At 45.7% G+C, this 16950-nt stretch overlaps 1 protein-coding gene across 1 annotated transcript in view; it reads left to right on the forward strand.

Annotated features, from left to right (window-relative positions):
• The first annotated feature begins 5733 nt into the window (after positions 1-5733).
• Positions 5734-16950, forward strand: part of LOC138973754 (uncharacterized) — a 279057-nt gene continuing 267840 nt past the window's right edge. Inside the window, exon 1 of the mRNA XM_070346471.1 lies at positions 5734-5953. Within this exon, the coding sequence (XP_070202572.1) occupies positions 5887-5953 (67 nt within the window). The 5' untranslated portion in view covers positions 5734-5886. The remainder of the gene's footprint in view (positions 5954-16950) is intronic.

Genomic DNA, 16950 nt, shown 5'->3' on the forward strand with positions numbered 1-16950 from the left:
GTCGACCGACTTGCACGCCATAATTATATATGTTTTACTATGCGCCCTGGATGTCAATGGCCTTTCTCTGGGTGACTCGATTCTGAGGAGATAAAAGAAAATACATTTAGTGCAAGCAGTACATAATGACAACACAAATACAATTACTTAAAGCAGCTGCTGGTTTCAGAGTATTTAGTTAAAGGCCCACCCCAACTTGTTTGCCTCAATGTCGCAGATTTGGTCAGACTTTCACATTGAGTAAGACAACAAATTTAACAATGTTTTGATTTGAAAAAAAAATTATTATTCATTTTTGTCGTCTTTGGCCCCATTCACTCGGAATCTTACTCAAGGACAAGGATTTTTCTTAGGAATATGTGTATGTGAAGCTTTCAAGCCCTAGCTTCAGAAACGTCCAAGAAACCCTCAATAATGGATTTTGTTGTGCCTAGTGATGGCTATCCAACCGAGTGGCGGAGCACTGGTGAATCCTTCCATTCTCCTGATTGCTTGATTCTGTAATGACATTGTGGAGTTGGTAGTTATGTGAGTGTGTAGTGCCTGCTCTTCGTTGTTTAGTCGGGGGGAGGGGGGGGGGTATTGAATCATCTGATCATAACGTAAGACTTCACTGTGATGTGCAGAGATTTAGTCAGGTACACAAAATTGCTATGCTATCACGAAATTAGATGTTATATCCTCTAGATGGGCAACACAACTACATCAGATTTCATGGTTGGATTTTCGCAAATCAGCAACATGTTTTGAAGTTCTCATTGGGTAATCACGGCTGACATCAAACACAGAAAACGTGGGAAAAACATAAATCAATGAACTCACCTTTACTGCATTGGGATCTAGCCATATGGGTCTGCCGAAGTAGCTCCTGCACATATTTAATCAAGTATTCATCTTATTAACATGTTTACACTAGGTATACAAACATAAAATAAAAAGCACACTCAGACAGGTTTGACCCATTACAGCTGCTGTTCCAGACCAAAGGCCATGTTTCCCCTTACTCTGTGATTGTAATCATAATTATTGTTTATGAATGACTTCAGTTTTTCTAAGTAAATCTCTCGTTGTAATTACTGGTAAATGCATTATCCCAATTAAGGTATCCTCATATCTAACCTGCGTAAACTTCATTTCAAGGGTTTAAATTTTTTTTTAACTGGCCAAGAAATTATAAGTATTCCTCAATTATGTTCCTGTCAGCCTCAATGAGGTAATCTTATAAAAAACATTTTATAAAAAGGTAGCATCTTATAATATTCTCACGTGAATTATAGCTAATCAGAAAACTAGTAATACTAGTATTTAATCCAAAAAAACCTCAAACTGAAAATACAGGCATGCAACATTATCCTTGCTGTTTTGTGATAACCCTTACCATCAACTATTCTATTTCATTTCCATCTTAACAGGCGTAGCACCTCTCTGGAAGCCAAAAGAACACTTTAAATCCACCCCCCCCCCCCCCCACCAGTACAGTAAACATTGCTGTGCATATTTTTTTTTTAAATGCAATGCCTGAGTCTCCAGTCACCTGTTTATGTTGTTGACCTTGTACTTGTAGCTTAGCTGTTCAAGAAACTGTTTCTCTGATCACATGATCAAAATTCAAAATCAAATACAGAATAAACCATTTTTGATTCTATTTCTTCAATAATAAGTTGAACGTCTTCATATGTAATTGCCACAATTTACAGAGTTTCTGAATAAATACTGCAAGAAAAACCAACAGAGTGAACAGTTTGTAAATATACTAATATACCTATATTTACCTTTTGACATGTGTGGTACAGTGGCTGCTAAAACGTCCGTTACACCTGTCTGCATGTATTAGGTGACACTCAGCCCTGATGGAGACTGAAAAAAAGTTCCTTTGTCAGTACCCTGTGTATGAGTGTGGTCGGGTATGTTCTGGAACTATTAGACCACTCCCTATGACCACACACATGCATGTGCATACGGCAACATATGTTGCACGGAAGGGGGGGGGGGGGGGGCTTTTAGAGGTGTAGTTGTTGGACTGTAGTGTAGAGGCTGATTGGCAGTGCTATGGGGTGAGGGTGGAGCTGGGGCGGAGAATATATATATCGTATGTAATTGAATACTAATAAGCATGATCAGTTAGACTAGAGTTAAAAACTATGTCGATCGCCACAGACATTACATAATAGATCCCTGCGCCTTGAGTCCGAGTCTGGAGATACGCGCGTGATATAAGACTTCATATAATAATAATTTAAAAAAATCACAAGCATGTTACTGTACCTTTCGTTTTGCCATTGAGATTGGTAGAAGGCAATGTTGAGTGGTGAACACAAGTTGCGTTGATCACTGCTTCACCATGTGGTCAATCCCCTTTGATCTGCAGATTGCACCAGCACAAACCAACACAGTGTTATGACCGTAAACAGCCCACATGGCCAATAAATCTAAGAAAACAAACACTAGTCGACTAGATAGATCTAATCGGAGAGCCTGCAAACCGAGTCATGCTTTTGAAATTCAATGAAAATCTGTCTGTCAATGAAGCAGATAGATCTATCCTTGCGATTGTTTTTGCAAGCAGATAAATGTTTGAACTTCACTTATTCCGTTTTCATTCAACAAATTGATATTTTGCAAGATGCATTTCGTGCCAATGAGCTGAACAAACAATCAAAATCAAGCAAGTGGTACATTCTTGAAAACAAAATTCAGTCACGCAAACAAACTGAAGGGAACGAATCTAGCTTACTGTTGTACTGATTTCGCCAAATAAAAGCATTTGATGATTTGCATGCCGAAGTTATTCTTGCTTTGATTCCAATCATTCTAATTGATCTGAATGCAAAAAATATACGTAAACGAGCTGATCAAAATGAGTAACATTGCACCTGCCTATAGACTGTAGATCTACTGCGAAAGTGAAGGTCGTCTGCGACTGGAGAAAAATTTGAAGTCGAACAGCGTCGTTTCTTCACTCTCAGCGGTTGTCTTCATCGGAAAAGTGAAAAGCCTGACTTGCAATCTAGCGAAAGACACATTCTGTCTTTCCGTTCGGGCGTTGTTTTTGTGTACAATCTCTGAAAATGTTATTTCGAAAAAGGCGGCCGTCATTGTCTTGGGGCAGGGCGGGGATGTAGCTCAGTCGGTAGCGCGCTGGATTTGTATCCAGTTGGCCGCTGTCAGCGTGAGTAACTGTTCGTCCCCACGTTCGGCGAGAGATTTATTTCTCAGAGTCAACTTTGTGTGCAGACTCTCCTCGGTGTCCGAACACCCCCGTGTGTACACGCAAGCACAAGACCAAGTGCGTACGAAAAAGATCCTGTAATCCATGTCAGAGTTCGGTGGGTTATAGAAACACGAAAATACCCAGCATGCTTCCTCCGAAAGCGGCGTATGGCTGCCTAAATGGCGGGGTAAAAACGGTCATACACGTAAAAGCCGTGGGAGTTTCAGCCCATGAACGAACAAACAAACAAACAAACATTGTCTTGGGGTTTCCGCCTAGTGGTGTTTTAAACCGGTTTCAGACTGGAACACACTAAGGAGATGAAAACAAAATGGCAGCCCCCATGAAATCCGAAAGGTCACGGAAAAAAGTCGTGAATACTGTAATCGATTTGAGAAATGTTCACACCGATAATACATGATAAAGAAGGATTCGTTGTGCCCGATTATGGGCTACAGTTGGAGATGGAAGTTCACCAAAAATTGGGACCATACTAACAAAAATACGGTGGGTAAAATTGGCGCCCCCATTTTTTGAGCAAACGCCACCCAAGGCCGCTTTGGACGGGTAGAAATTCTGTACTTTCCAAGTCTATTTGTGTGTGGTTGTTCAAGACTATGGATAAAGCTCGCGTGAGAAGATTACGTCACGGTCAAAAGTCTTTGACTTCAATTAATGCATCATGACGTCATGCCTCCCTGTAGTCTTTTTCTCTCGCGCGGTGTGTGTGTGTGTGTGTGTGTTCATTTTGTGCACATGTGTTAGTGTGTGTGTGCGTGTGTGTGTGTGTGTGTGTGTGTGTGTGTGCGTGTGCGTGCACGTGCATGAGTCTGTACTCGTGTGTGTGTGTGTATGTGTGTGTGTGTGTGTGTGTGTAAGAAAGACTGAGAGAGAGGGAGAAAGAGTGTGTGTGTGTGTGTGTGTGTGTGTGAATGTGTGTGTGCATGAGTTTGTGTGTATGTTTGTGTGTGTATGAGTGTGTATATGTGTTTGTTTGTAAAGGTGTGTGGGTCCGTCTGTCTATGTGCGTATTTGTTTCCACGAAGGGCCATAATTATCAGGGCGGTGCTGCTTTGAGATATAACGTGCGCCACACACAAGGCAGAAGTCACAGCAGGGCCGGACTACCGGGGGGATTATGGGGGTTGCGCACTCCCCCCCCCCCCCTAGCCTAAACATGTACCTTACTTATTTAATTTTTTTTATTATTGCTTATTTTATGCCGTTTCATGCAAGGAGCGACCATTTTCCTATCTCAGAATATGACCTACCCATCAGCTTCAGGGGGCGAAGCCCCCTGACCCCCACAAGGAGCTCTGCCCCTTGGCCAAAAAATAAAAATATTGAATGAGGTATGCATTTCTTTATTTTACATTGAGTTTCAATTTTTGGGGTATTAATCAGTGACAAAATCTGCTGCCTGAAACTGGTAATGATCATCCTCAGAATGCACCAGATTGCACCATTTTGCATCCTTTTTTTCAAAATTTTCCGGGGGGGGCATGCCCCCGGACCCCCCTAGCAAGCTAGGCGCTTTGCGCCGTCGGCTCGGCGCTTCGCGCCTTCACACCCATATCTTCACAATATACTTTTGAAAAAAAACACCCATAAAATGAACTGATCCGCCCCTGCCGCCAGGTGGGACATCCCCCTGGCCCACCACTGGCAACCCCCCCCCCCCCTCCTCTTCGCCTAGTCCGGCCCTGCACAGCACAGGCTTCATGTCTCACCCAGTCACATTATTCTGACACCGGACCAACCAGTCCTAGCATGCACTAATCCCACAATGCCAGACGCCAGGCGGAGCAGCCACTAGATTGCCAATTTTAAAGTCTTAGGTATGACCCGGCCTGGGTTCTAACCCACGACCTCCCGATCACGGGGCGGACGCCGTACCACTAGGCCAACCGTGTATGTGCGTATAAGTGTGTGTTTTGTGTGTATGAGATTTGTGTGAGTCAATGTGTGTGTGTGTGTGTGTGTGTGTGTGTGTGTGTGTGTGTGAGTGTCTGTTTGTATAAGAGAGAAAAAGAGAGAGAAAGAGAGAGAGAGAGAGGAAGAGAGAGAGAGTGGGTGGGTGGGAGTGTGTTTGTGCGTGTGCGTAAGTGTATGTGTGTGTGTATGTGTGTTTGTTTGTAAAGGTGTGTATGTCCGTCTGTCTATATGTGCGTATGGGGGTGTGTTTTGTGTGTATGAAGTGTGTGTGAGAGAGTGAGTGAGTGCGTGTGAGTGAGTGTGTATTTTTGTACGTGTGTAACTTGAGGTATGTGTGTGTGTGTGTGTGTGTGTGTGTGTGTGTGTGTTTGCTGTTTTAAATACCGAAAATGTGAAAATAAAGTAAGTCACAGCATGAGAAAGATCGACTGTACTGGTCATGACAAAGCAGGAGACAGCCTGGTCAGCATGTAGCAAAGCCAAAGGGGAATAACTCGTATTTAGCCATTTTCATTTCCAAGCATGCCCAATGAGGAAGTTATCTTGTAGTTGTAGTTTCTTTGGACATAAGCCCCGCCAACCTCGTGACGAGTGCCTGTGGTTTTTCTAGGTAGTCAGTCGGGGCTGGCTGAGACTAGTGTTTCTGATGCGTTAGCGTGTCCGAGACAGACACGAACACAAGCAAACGTATGTGACGTCATGACGACGTGTTTAGACAGACGTTACATCAGAAGAATAAAATGAGGGGCACAGTGTTCGTGTTGGTAGTGTTCGGTGTGCTGCATTTCTTGCCACAGCCCTGTACAGGTAAGTACGTTCGGCGAATCGTTTCTGTTTTGCTCGGTGATAGCTTGTGTGAACTCGGATGTCCCACAGTTTTCCCCGTCAATCAGTCAAGCTCTATCTATGAGCCAAATGATTCCGCCGTGTACTGCTAGCTCAATCATTGAGTCAATGTCAATAAGATGCGACCGATACATCTCTGCAGCCGAAAAATCAGATTTTAACCTTGGCCACTTCATCAAACGAGTTTTCCACAGATTGATGCCTAGAACCTCTAGATAAAATGAATGTATCAAGTTTGGCAGGGCAATACACGGCTAATTCCTCAACGGAAAAGGGACTGAACAAACTAGCATCGGAGAATGACATCTACAAGATTTTAGATGACCAAGCAAACCCATGGACCCATCCACGTGTACATTTTCCTTCTGAAGACTAGTGAATACATAATTAAAAATTTATTTTGAAATTCACTTCAAAGCAAAGATGGCGACCACTGTAACATTGTAAACACCAGTCGACATTGATGAGCGAGAGCATTTCTGTGCATAGCAGAGCGAGAAGTAATCACGTGGAGTTCGTGACTGTGTGAATGTGTGAGTGAGCGAGTACGGAAGAGATTTTCCCCTTGCTGTTTTAGGGCAGTCTTGCCTGAGCTATGAGAGAGCTTACATCAAATAAAGAATGAGAACGAGCTGACAGCGTCTACGTCTCATATGTCTGCGTATACATGTATCGCCGTCTTTACATGGTGTCAGAAGTGGGGTCAGCTGAACGAAGACTTCTGTGGGGGTCTCACGGGTCTCCCGAAAAAAATAAAATAAATCTCTTGAGATTGCAGAAGTACAGCATCAAGGTCATCCACGTGCCAGGGAAACAGATCCCAGTCGCCGACACGCTCTCCAGGAAATTCCTGCCAGCCGAACCCGATGACGTCACCGAAGACCTTGACGCACAGATACACTGCATCGTGAAGAACCTCCCGGTCAGCGACGAAAAGATGGCCCAGATCAAGAAAGCCACGGCAGAAGACCAGAGTCTCGTCACCGTGAAGTCCTACATCCACAATGGCTGGCCAGACACGCGTCAACAATGCCACAAGCACGCCCTGGACGTATGGAGCTTTCGAGACGAACTGTCCGTCATCGACGGCATGATCCTAAAAGGAGAAAGAATATTCGTTCCTACTGCACTGCGTCCCCAAATGCTGACAAAGATACACTCTAGCCACCTCGGGGTAGAAAAATGCCTCCAACGAGCGCGGCAAATACTCTTCTGGCCGAGAATGGCAACCGACATACAACACACCGTCGCCAACTGCACCGTCTGCAACGAGAGGCAAAACAGCAACTGCAAAGAGCCGATGCTACCTCACGACATCCCCACACGACCCTGGCAAAAGCTGGCTACAGACCTCTTAACCTGGGACGGCAAGGACTATCTGGTCACAGTAGATTTCTACAGCCGCTACTTTGAGATCGACAAGATGGCCAACACCACGTCAGCTGCAGTCATCAGAAAACTGTCGACACACTTCAGGAGACACGGCATCCCAGAAACCTTGGTCAGCGACAACGGCCCCCAGTTCGCGTCCGATGAATTCGCCCAGTTTGCCGCTACCTGGGATTTTAACCTGTGTGTGCAGCGTAGAGATGGTACCTTTGTCACCTGGCAGCAGCTCCCTCGGGAGGACAGGCTCACTGGTTCTCACCTGACACTCAACTCTCACTTCTGGTTCCGGGACCTTGACCCAACCACACCCTGGTAACCGCTCCTGCTGGCGGGCGAAACGAAGTGAGGGGGCTGGCACGTTTCGTACGACCAGTTGCAAGTTCTTGGAGAGGAGACGGGCGCCGCCAAGATTGACCCAAGCCCACTGAAAGGACATGATGGACACAAGACAAAAGAAGACCAAGCCGGATCGGTCGGGGCCCGGAACAACAACGACCGCGCATTCCACTGCTAGTTTCCAGGGTGGATGTGACAAGTTGGCTACTGGAGCTAAGTTACCAACAGAGGGAACAACCATAGGAACATGGAACGTGAGAACACTGCATGCGTGCGGCAAGATCCACGAACTCACACACAAGCTGAAGCGCTACCGCTGGGACATCGTCGGACTAGCCGAGGTCAGGTGGCTAGGCTTCGGAGAGACAACAACAGACGAAGGGCACAAGATATGGTACAGCGGGGAGGACTCGAAACACCGACACGGGGTTGCCTTCATCGTCAGGAAGGAGGTCGTCAACACCGTCATCAGTTGCACCCCAGTCTCCAGCAGGCTCATCTCCATCCGCATCTCAGCGAGACCACACAACATAACCATCATCCAGGTCTACGCACCAACTTCAGACTACGAAGACGAGAAGATTGAGAAGTTCTACGAAGAGATAGAGCGCATCATAGCCAAGGTCCCGAAGAAAGACATCCTTATCGTCCAAGGCGACTGGAACGCCAAGGTTGGACCAGATGCCTACCAAGACTGGTCAGGGACATTAGGAAGATTCGGCGCAGGTCAGACCAACGACAGAGGGCTTAGACTCCTCGAGTTCGCCAGCAGCCATCGACTCACCCTGGCCAACACGCTGCACCCACACAAGCCGTCCAGAACCACGACCTGGCACGCTCCTAACGGACAAGTACACAACCAGATCGACTACATACTGGCGCCGCAGCGGTTCAAGTCGAGCATCAACAAGGCCAACACAAGAACGTTCCCTGGCGCGGACATTGGCAGTGACCACGACCTAGTGCTCATCAACATCAAGCTGAAGCTGAAGAACAGACGCACCGCCAAGAACCCTCGCATCAGATTCGACTTAAAGAAGTTGAACGACCCAGAGGTAGCAGAGGTGTTCCAAGCCCAGATAGGCGGGAAGTTTGCAGCCCTAACCACCCTAGACAGTGATGTGGACACACTCACCAACAACATCAGAGAAGTCCTGCTGTCATCGGCTGAAGAAGTTCTTGGGAGAGAGAGGAGGAAGAACAAGCCGTGGGTGACGAACGAGATCCTGGACCTCTGCGACAAAAGAAGAGAGCTGAGGCGTGACAAGTACACCAGTCAAGAATCCAGGGCAGAGTACCAGACCGCGAATAGGGAAGTGAGGAAGAAGATGAAGGAGGCAAAGGAGGAGTGGACTGAGGAGCAGTGCAACATCATCGACAAGGAGATGACCAAAGGCAGCAGTAAGCATGCCTACAGCACCCTCAAGACCCTCACCAAGACCAGTCAGCCCAAGGCAAGTGTCATCGCAGACGCTGACGGGAACATCCTGACCGAGAGTGCCGCAGTCCTGAGCAGGTGGACTGAGTACTGCAGCGACCTGTACAACTACCCGCTTCAACCAGAACCCAGTCTCCTACAGAGCAACCCCCGCCCTGAAATGGACGACATGAGTCCACCAGTACTCAAGGCCGAGGTAGAGGAGGCAGTGCGAAGTCTGAAGGCAGGAAAGTCACCGGGAGTGGACAACGTCCCTTCTGAGCTGCTGAAGTACGGAGGGGAGGCAACGACTGCAGCACTGACAGCACTGTGCCAGAAGATCTGGGAGGAGAAGAAGTGGCCCGAGGAGTGGACCCAGTCTCTGGTCATCCCCCTACCGAAGAAGGGCAACCTCAAGCTGTGCCAGAACTATCGCACCATCAGCCTCATCAGCCACCCAAGCAAGGTCATGTTTCTCATCATCCTCAACCGTCTAAAGAGTAAGGCTGAGGAACTGCTGGCGGAAGAACAAGCGGGCTTTAGAGCTGGGCGGAGCACAGTGGAACAGATCTTCAACTGCAGGGTCATTATCGAGAAACATCTCCAACACCAACAGGAGCTCTTTCACAACTTCATCGACTTCAAGAAGGCGTTTGACCGAGTGTGGCACGACGGCCTCTGGCAGGTCCTACGAGGGTTCAACATTGAGGAAGGGCTGGTGCAAGTCATACAAGAACTCTACGCGAACGCCAGCAGTGCAGTGCTCCTCGATGGACAGATAGGAGAGTTCTTCAGGACTTCAGTAGGTGTCCGCCAGGGATGCCTACTCTCCCCTGTCCTGTTCAACCTCTTCCTGGAGCAGATTATGCAGGAGACCCTCCACAACCACCACACCTCCATCTCCATCGGCGGCAGACCCATCTCCAACCTGAGATTCGCTGACGACATAGACCTCATGGGTGGGAGCAACAGCGAGCTACAAGATCTCACCAACAGACTATCGGAGAGAGCAGGAGCGTACGGGATGGAGGTCAGCACGGAGAAGTCCAAGACGATGGTTAACAGCACGAACGACACCAGTGCAGTCATCACCATGAACGGCGAGAAGCTGGAAGAGGTCAGCAAGTTCAAGTACCTGGGAGCAACCCTGTCCAAGGACGGCACCAGTACCGCGGAGGTCCGCATCAGAATCGCCACGGCGACCTCAGCGATGGCCAGACTGAGCAGGTTGTGGACAAGCAACTCCATCAGCTTCTCCACCAAGTACAGGCTCTACAAGTCCCTCGTAGTCTCCATCCTCCTCTACGGCTGTGAAACCTGGACACTACTAGCCGAAACAGAACGAAAGATCCAAGCCTTCGAGTTCAAGTGCTTGCGCAGACTGCTGCGCATCTCATACTTGGAACACAAGACGAACGAGTACGTGCGGAACACAACAACGGCACTCGTGGGACCCCAGGAACCCCTCCTGGCAACTGTCAAACGACGCAAGCTTGTCTGGTTCGGTCACATCACCAGGCACGACTCCCTGTGCAAGACTATACTTCAGGGAACTCTGGAGGGTGGTCGTCGCCGTGGCCGACCGAGAAAGAGCTGGACAGACAATGTCAAGGAATGGACCTCGCTTCCCATGGATGAGCTGCTCACAACGGCCCAGAACAGACCCGAATGGAAGAGGACTGCTGTCTCGTCGTCCCTCATGCCCCCCCCCCCCCCCCCCCCGACGGCCAGATCGGTCAAGGGAATGAAATGAAATGACCTCTAGCCCCAGATATGCCCAGTCCAATGGCCTGGCCGAAAAGACAGACAGTAAAAAACATCATGGACAAGACCAAAGCCAGCAAGAGTTCCGCTCTGCTATGCATCCTCGAGTACCGCAACACACCAGTAGACGGCCTAGCGTCACCAGCCCAGCTATTGATGGGTCGTCAGCTCCGGTCCGTCCTGCCAGCGACCGCGAGCCAGCTGCAGCCCAAGACCATTAACCCACAGGTCGTCACGGCCCGACGTCAGCAGCGCCAGGCAGGCCAGAGGAAATACTACGATCGTTCAAGCCGACCGCTTCCCTCGCTAAAGACTGGAGATGAAGTCTTCGTTCAGCTGACCCCAGATTACAACTGGAGACCGGCCCGAGTCACCGCACCCGCCAAGACGCCACGTTCGTACCACGTGCAAACTGACGATGGCCGCATGTACCGTCGCAACCGGCGTTTCATCCGAAAACAGCCAAGTCAGAACAAGACGTTCATGCCTGAGGTGGTCCAACAAGAGGAACCCAAGCCACAAGCCGCAGCCCAGGGTCCTGGATTGGACCCAAACACCACCAGGTACGGGAGACCCGTGAGACCCCCACAGCGACTGAATTACATACAAAGCTTTATTCAAGAAAAATAAGCTGTCTGTCATGAATTTATTTCATATACAAGAAGAAAGACAGTAATTACAGTATTATTTTTAGCTTTCACTTGGCGTCTGTGCGTGCATGAGAGAAGACCTATTGAGTAGAGAAAATTATATTATATAGCTATTCTGATGAACACGTGGGGGAATTCGGGGGCTGTGATTGGATGGTCTCTTCCGATCATCAAAGCATAATGCGGCAGAAGTCGGCCATTTTACTCAATATCCAAAAGCATATTGAGAAAAATGGCCGACGCATGATTCCGGTTCACCCATCTGTACCACGGCGATGTTTCTATCGACAACAGCATACACTGACAATGTTGTGAAGTCGAATGCACTTGGAGTCAGTTTTTCTTACAAAGTCAGAAAGCGTGTAGCGGTGTGCATGTCTGCGCGAACATGATGCGCGTAAGAAGTTTGTCTGCTATCAAAACCTGAGATCAACGCATCGACGCAAAAACTGTCATTTTGTAAGTTTGGAACAACAAATCAAGGTCAAAACAGCTTCGACTCGTCGGCATTATACTTGTCTCGTCTAAATATCGGACCCTATTGCTACGCTGAAAACACAATAGCTGTTAATGAGCAAGGACTTGCATTGACTGCCAATTACTATTTAATTTGCATTCAAACAATTAGGAATACGTGTAGACGTTTTTTGTGTTTATCATTATTGTTTAATATTATGACAAGGGAGATGTAACATTGTAAACACCAGTCGAAATTGATGAGCGAGAATCACGTGGAGTTCGTGACTGTGTGAATGTGTGAGTGAGCGAGTACGGAAGAGATTTTCCCCTTGCTGTTTTAAGGCAGTCTTGCCTGAGCTATGAGAGAGCTTACATCGAATAAAGAATGAGAACGAGCTGACAGCGTCTACATCTCATATGTCTGCGTAGGCACGTTTCATGATATTGAGGATTGCAGTTTCCCTCTCACACACAATATTCCAAAATAATAAATAGTCAAACAGGGGCCAAAAAACAGTTTGCACCAAGAGTTCAACTTTTTATCTATCCAAAACAGTAAAAAAAATTATATGAACATTCGTATTTCCAAGATGATTGGCGTTCCAAGACGCTATATCCTAAAACCCCCAAAACATGCTTTTACAACTTCAGTGCATAATAACTGCCCAAAGGTGCTGTTTAAAGCAACCTTTGATAATAATTTTTAACATACTCCTTGAACACATTAATAAAAACGGTTAACTTGCAAATAAAGGGACAGTATTGATCAGAACAATGGTAAGATAAAGGACGCTACTTATATTTTGTAAATTTTTTTATCTTTATCGTTTCCTGTAGACCTCAGAAGTTCTAACCAGCTTAAGAAATCATTCTAAAATCGAAAAACAAACATCTATACAGTTTGTACGCAAAGTAGATTGATATTTGACACAGTCACACAGACATACGTGGGCTATGGGGCAACCCTACCCCCTAAATTTGAAAACGGGGTCAATTTCTTAACTGCATGCATTCAGCAAAACAATCCCTAAAAATTTATTTTTTTCACAAATGAACTTATGACTTTAGAAAAGCATTCAAAAATGCATATATACAACGCTTTTTCTTTGGTCCCAATTCAAGGGGGTGTGCTATTCTCAGGTAACACTGTGAACGCTCAAATGAGACTTGGTCACATGTCAAAATAGTAATCCCCCCTGTTGTTCATGGTTCGTTGGTGGGATTTTTTTTTTATCTGAGCCATTGGCAAGCATGAAATGTCATCAACATTAGGAAAGACATAGTATCTCCCATTGTCTTTTGCGCGCAAACACTTCACACAGATCTCCTCTCGATCTGGCCCATCGGGGAAATGGGTTGACTTGGGGATGATCACCGCCCTGTATCTCTCCACCTTTCCATCCATGCTGACAAAGTCAGCGGTCACAAAGTCCCCAACTTGAATGTCTCACTGTGGGACAAAGAACCTGGTTTTCACGACTGGCACCACGCGGCATCCAGTGGCGTGTTGTGGGTAGACGTCCATTGATTTTGATAATAATTTTTATATTTTTAATTTTCAGACCTTGTTTTTAATCCGAATATAACATATTTATATGTTTTTGGAATCAGAAAATGATGAAGAATAAGATGAACGTACATTTAGATCGTTTTATAAAAAAAATAATTTTAATTACAATTTTCAGATTTTTAATGACCAAAGTCATAAACTAATATTTACGCCACCAAGCTGAAATGCAATACCGAAGTCCGGCCTTTGTCGAAGATTGCTTGGCCAAAATTTCAATCAATTTGATTGAAAAATGAGGGTGTGACAGTGCCGCCTCAACTTTTAAAAAAAAGCCGGATATGACGTCATGAAAGACATTTATCGAAAAACTGAAAAAAAACGTCCGGGGATATCATACCCAGTAACTCTCATGTCAAATTTCATAAAGATCGGTCCAGTAGTTTACTCTCAATCGCTCTACACACACACACGCACACACACACACACACACACACTCACACACACACACACAGACACACATACACCACGACCCTCGTCTCGATTCCCCCTCTATGTTAAACATTTAGTCAAAACTTGACTAAATGTAAAAAGAAAAAAAAAATTCAAAACAAGAGGCGAAGCCATCAAGGCTCACGTAAGAAATCGACAAACAGTAACACAAACTCAGTCACTCCGTCACACACACACACACACACACACACACACACACACACACACACACACACACACGCACGCACACACACACACACACACACACACACACACACACACACACACACACACACACACACACACACACAGAAAGAGCATAGGTGAAACTGTGCAAGAAAGCGAGACACTAGATCTAGATCTGTCTGTCTGCATGTAGCCTACTTACAAGGACACGACTGCCAACCAGTCTCGGCGCGCTCAAAATAATAATGACCGAGACTTTCAGTACTTCCTTCGCGTGACGTCTAACCCTCTTACGTCATAATGTGACGTCAATGTAATGTGACGTCTTCAAATGTTAGAGTTTCTACCACAGACATACACACGCACAGACGCACGCACGCACGCACGCACAGACAGACAAAGTTACGATCGCATAGGCTACACTTACGTGAGCCAAAAATGGGATAGCGGCGAAACGGGATTGCGCCAAAATGGGATGCGGTAGTAAAATGACGCTTGGCTTGTTAAATGTCGCCAAAATGGGACGGCGGCAAAACGGGATTGCACGTAAATGGGATATTGCGCGAATTATAAACGAAGGAGTAGGCCCTAAGTTTCTCGTACGAGATGTTTACTGGGAGTAAATTTTTGGGGAGTAAAAATTTAGTTCCTTGTGAGTTCTTTTTTCGTACAAGATTTTTACTGGAAGTTCACTCCGTCCGAGTCAATTTTTCGTGGAGTAAAAATTTTGTGTTACACCGGTTCATGACCGTTGTGGTAACGAGCGCACATTGTTGTCTCTATATATTGTGTTCCTACGAATCGAAAGTACGATCGCCAAGCCAGTCTGTCATTGAAGGCAACGTTCGATATTTCCGTCTGTCAGCGTTGCCAACGTTCGACAGATTTTACTACTGTTACTCACAAACTTTCAATTTACACAATGAAATGCCAATAACATGTACACACAAGAATGGGAGACGAAGGGAAAACCTACTAGCGATTGAAATTATGCAAACGAACTCACAAATCCCTCACTTTCCGAATGCAAACGCTGCAAATCCGTATGCGTGCGTCGCTGTGCCGAACGTTGGGTTGACGAACGTTGCTGACAGACGCAACAAAACTTGATCAAAAGGCACTAAAAACGATTAAATGTTTTACTCACTGGGTATCGCATTCCTCTTTTTCTTCCTGCAGACGATATGAAGCGGTTGAAACGTCGTTTCCGATTAAAGGCTCGGTTATTTCCGTTAAAAACGAAGTTTGCCGAACGTGTGATTCAGTCTACAGACACCGGTCGGATCACAACAAAAATGTTCATTCTTTGCGATTTTGTGATACTGTTGATGATACACCTGCTTTCCAGTGAAGAACATCAATAAAATGATGTTCACAAGCAAGAATAACAGACAAAAGCACGCGATGTGTAAAATTAGGCTTTGCTTTGCAAAGAAAGCACGTGTTTTTTTTACTGACAGACACTTTCGGTGGTGATTGAAAATTTTTCCAGAAACGGTTTTATGCTCCCATTTGATATTGTTTCCCTATTTTCTCTAGTCAGAGACTAACCTTGTGTATTAATTGAATTAATAACCCCATTATCATAAGTTTTGTGTGTTATTTTTGTGTCTGTTGAATCACACTTTGAGATGGGGTCATGTGACAGAAGGAAATGGTGTCTGTCAGGATTCACACGTTCGCTTCGAAAAACGCGCTCAAATAATTGCTCAAACACAAACATTTTAGCTTTTATTTATTTTTTTGTATTGCAAATACCATACTTACTCATGCCAAGCAGAAAAAATGATGAAAATCAACACAGTAAGCAAGTAATTTGAAGGCAAAGTTTACACACATCAAAGAGTCTGATTACCGTGAAACCTGCCCGTATACATGTATCGCCGTCTTTACAACCACGAGGAACTATACTTTCTGTTGTCAACAGTGGTTGTCAAGAGTTCAAGGAAGATCACCTCAGTGGTTATTCACGGCTGTCGAAAATCTGGGATGCTGTTTTAACTCAACATTGTGACATTGTGCTGTTCATGCTTTGAATGTGTCAACATCAAGAGTCGAGACATACCACATTTCGTGCAATTATAAATTGACCTCAAGTGCTCAGAGTATCCGACAGAGACTGAAATAAAAGAACTTTGCAGAAAAAGGTGCACACCAAGATTTTGATGACAGTAACATTTGCGGACATTGTGCCCTACTCATAGAAAAAGAAATACAGTGCAGATGTTGCCGTTTTGAAGGAGATACCTCACAATTCTACCTATATCGAATGCTTTCGAAATATATATCTAGACTGTAATGGACACATTGTATGGTTCGATTTGCGGCATCACCTACTTGAATCATTCGATTTTTAGATTATCTGCAAGCTGTAAGTGTAAGTGATCGGTGAACTACATCATCAAGGTTGCATGCATTCATGATAAAACAAGAGGCGAAGCCTTCAAGGCTCACGTAAGAAATCGACAAACAGTAACACAAACTCAATCACTTCGTCACACATACACACACACACACACACACACACACACACACACACACACACACACACACACACACACACACACACACACACAGTGACACACACACACACACACACACACACACAGTAAGCGGCATAGGTGACACTGTGCAAGAAAGCGAGACACTAGATCTAGATCTGAATGGCCGATTTCGAAGAAAAATCTAGTCTCGGCCCGCTCATAATAACAATGACCGAGACTTTCAGTAATTCCTTCGCGTGACGTCTAACCCTCTT

Source organism: Littorina saxatilis, linkage group LG8, assembly GCF_037325665.1.
Source record: "Littorina saxatilis isolate snail1 linkage group LG8, US_GU_Lsax_2.0, whole genome shotgun sequence".
In the NCBI taxonomy this organism is placed as follows: Eukaryota; Metazoa; Mollusca; class Gastropoda; order Littorinimorpha; family Littorinidae; genus Littorina; species Littorina saxatilis.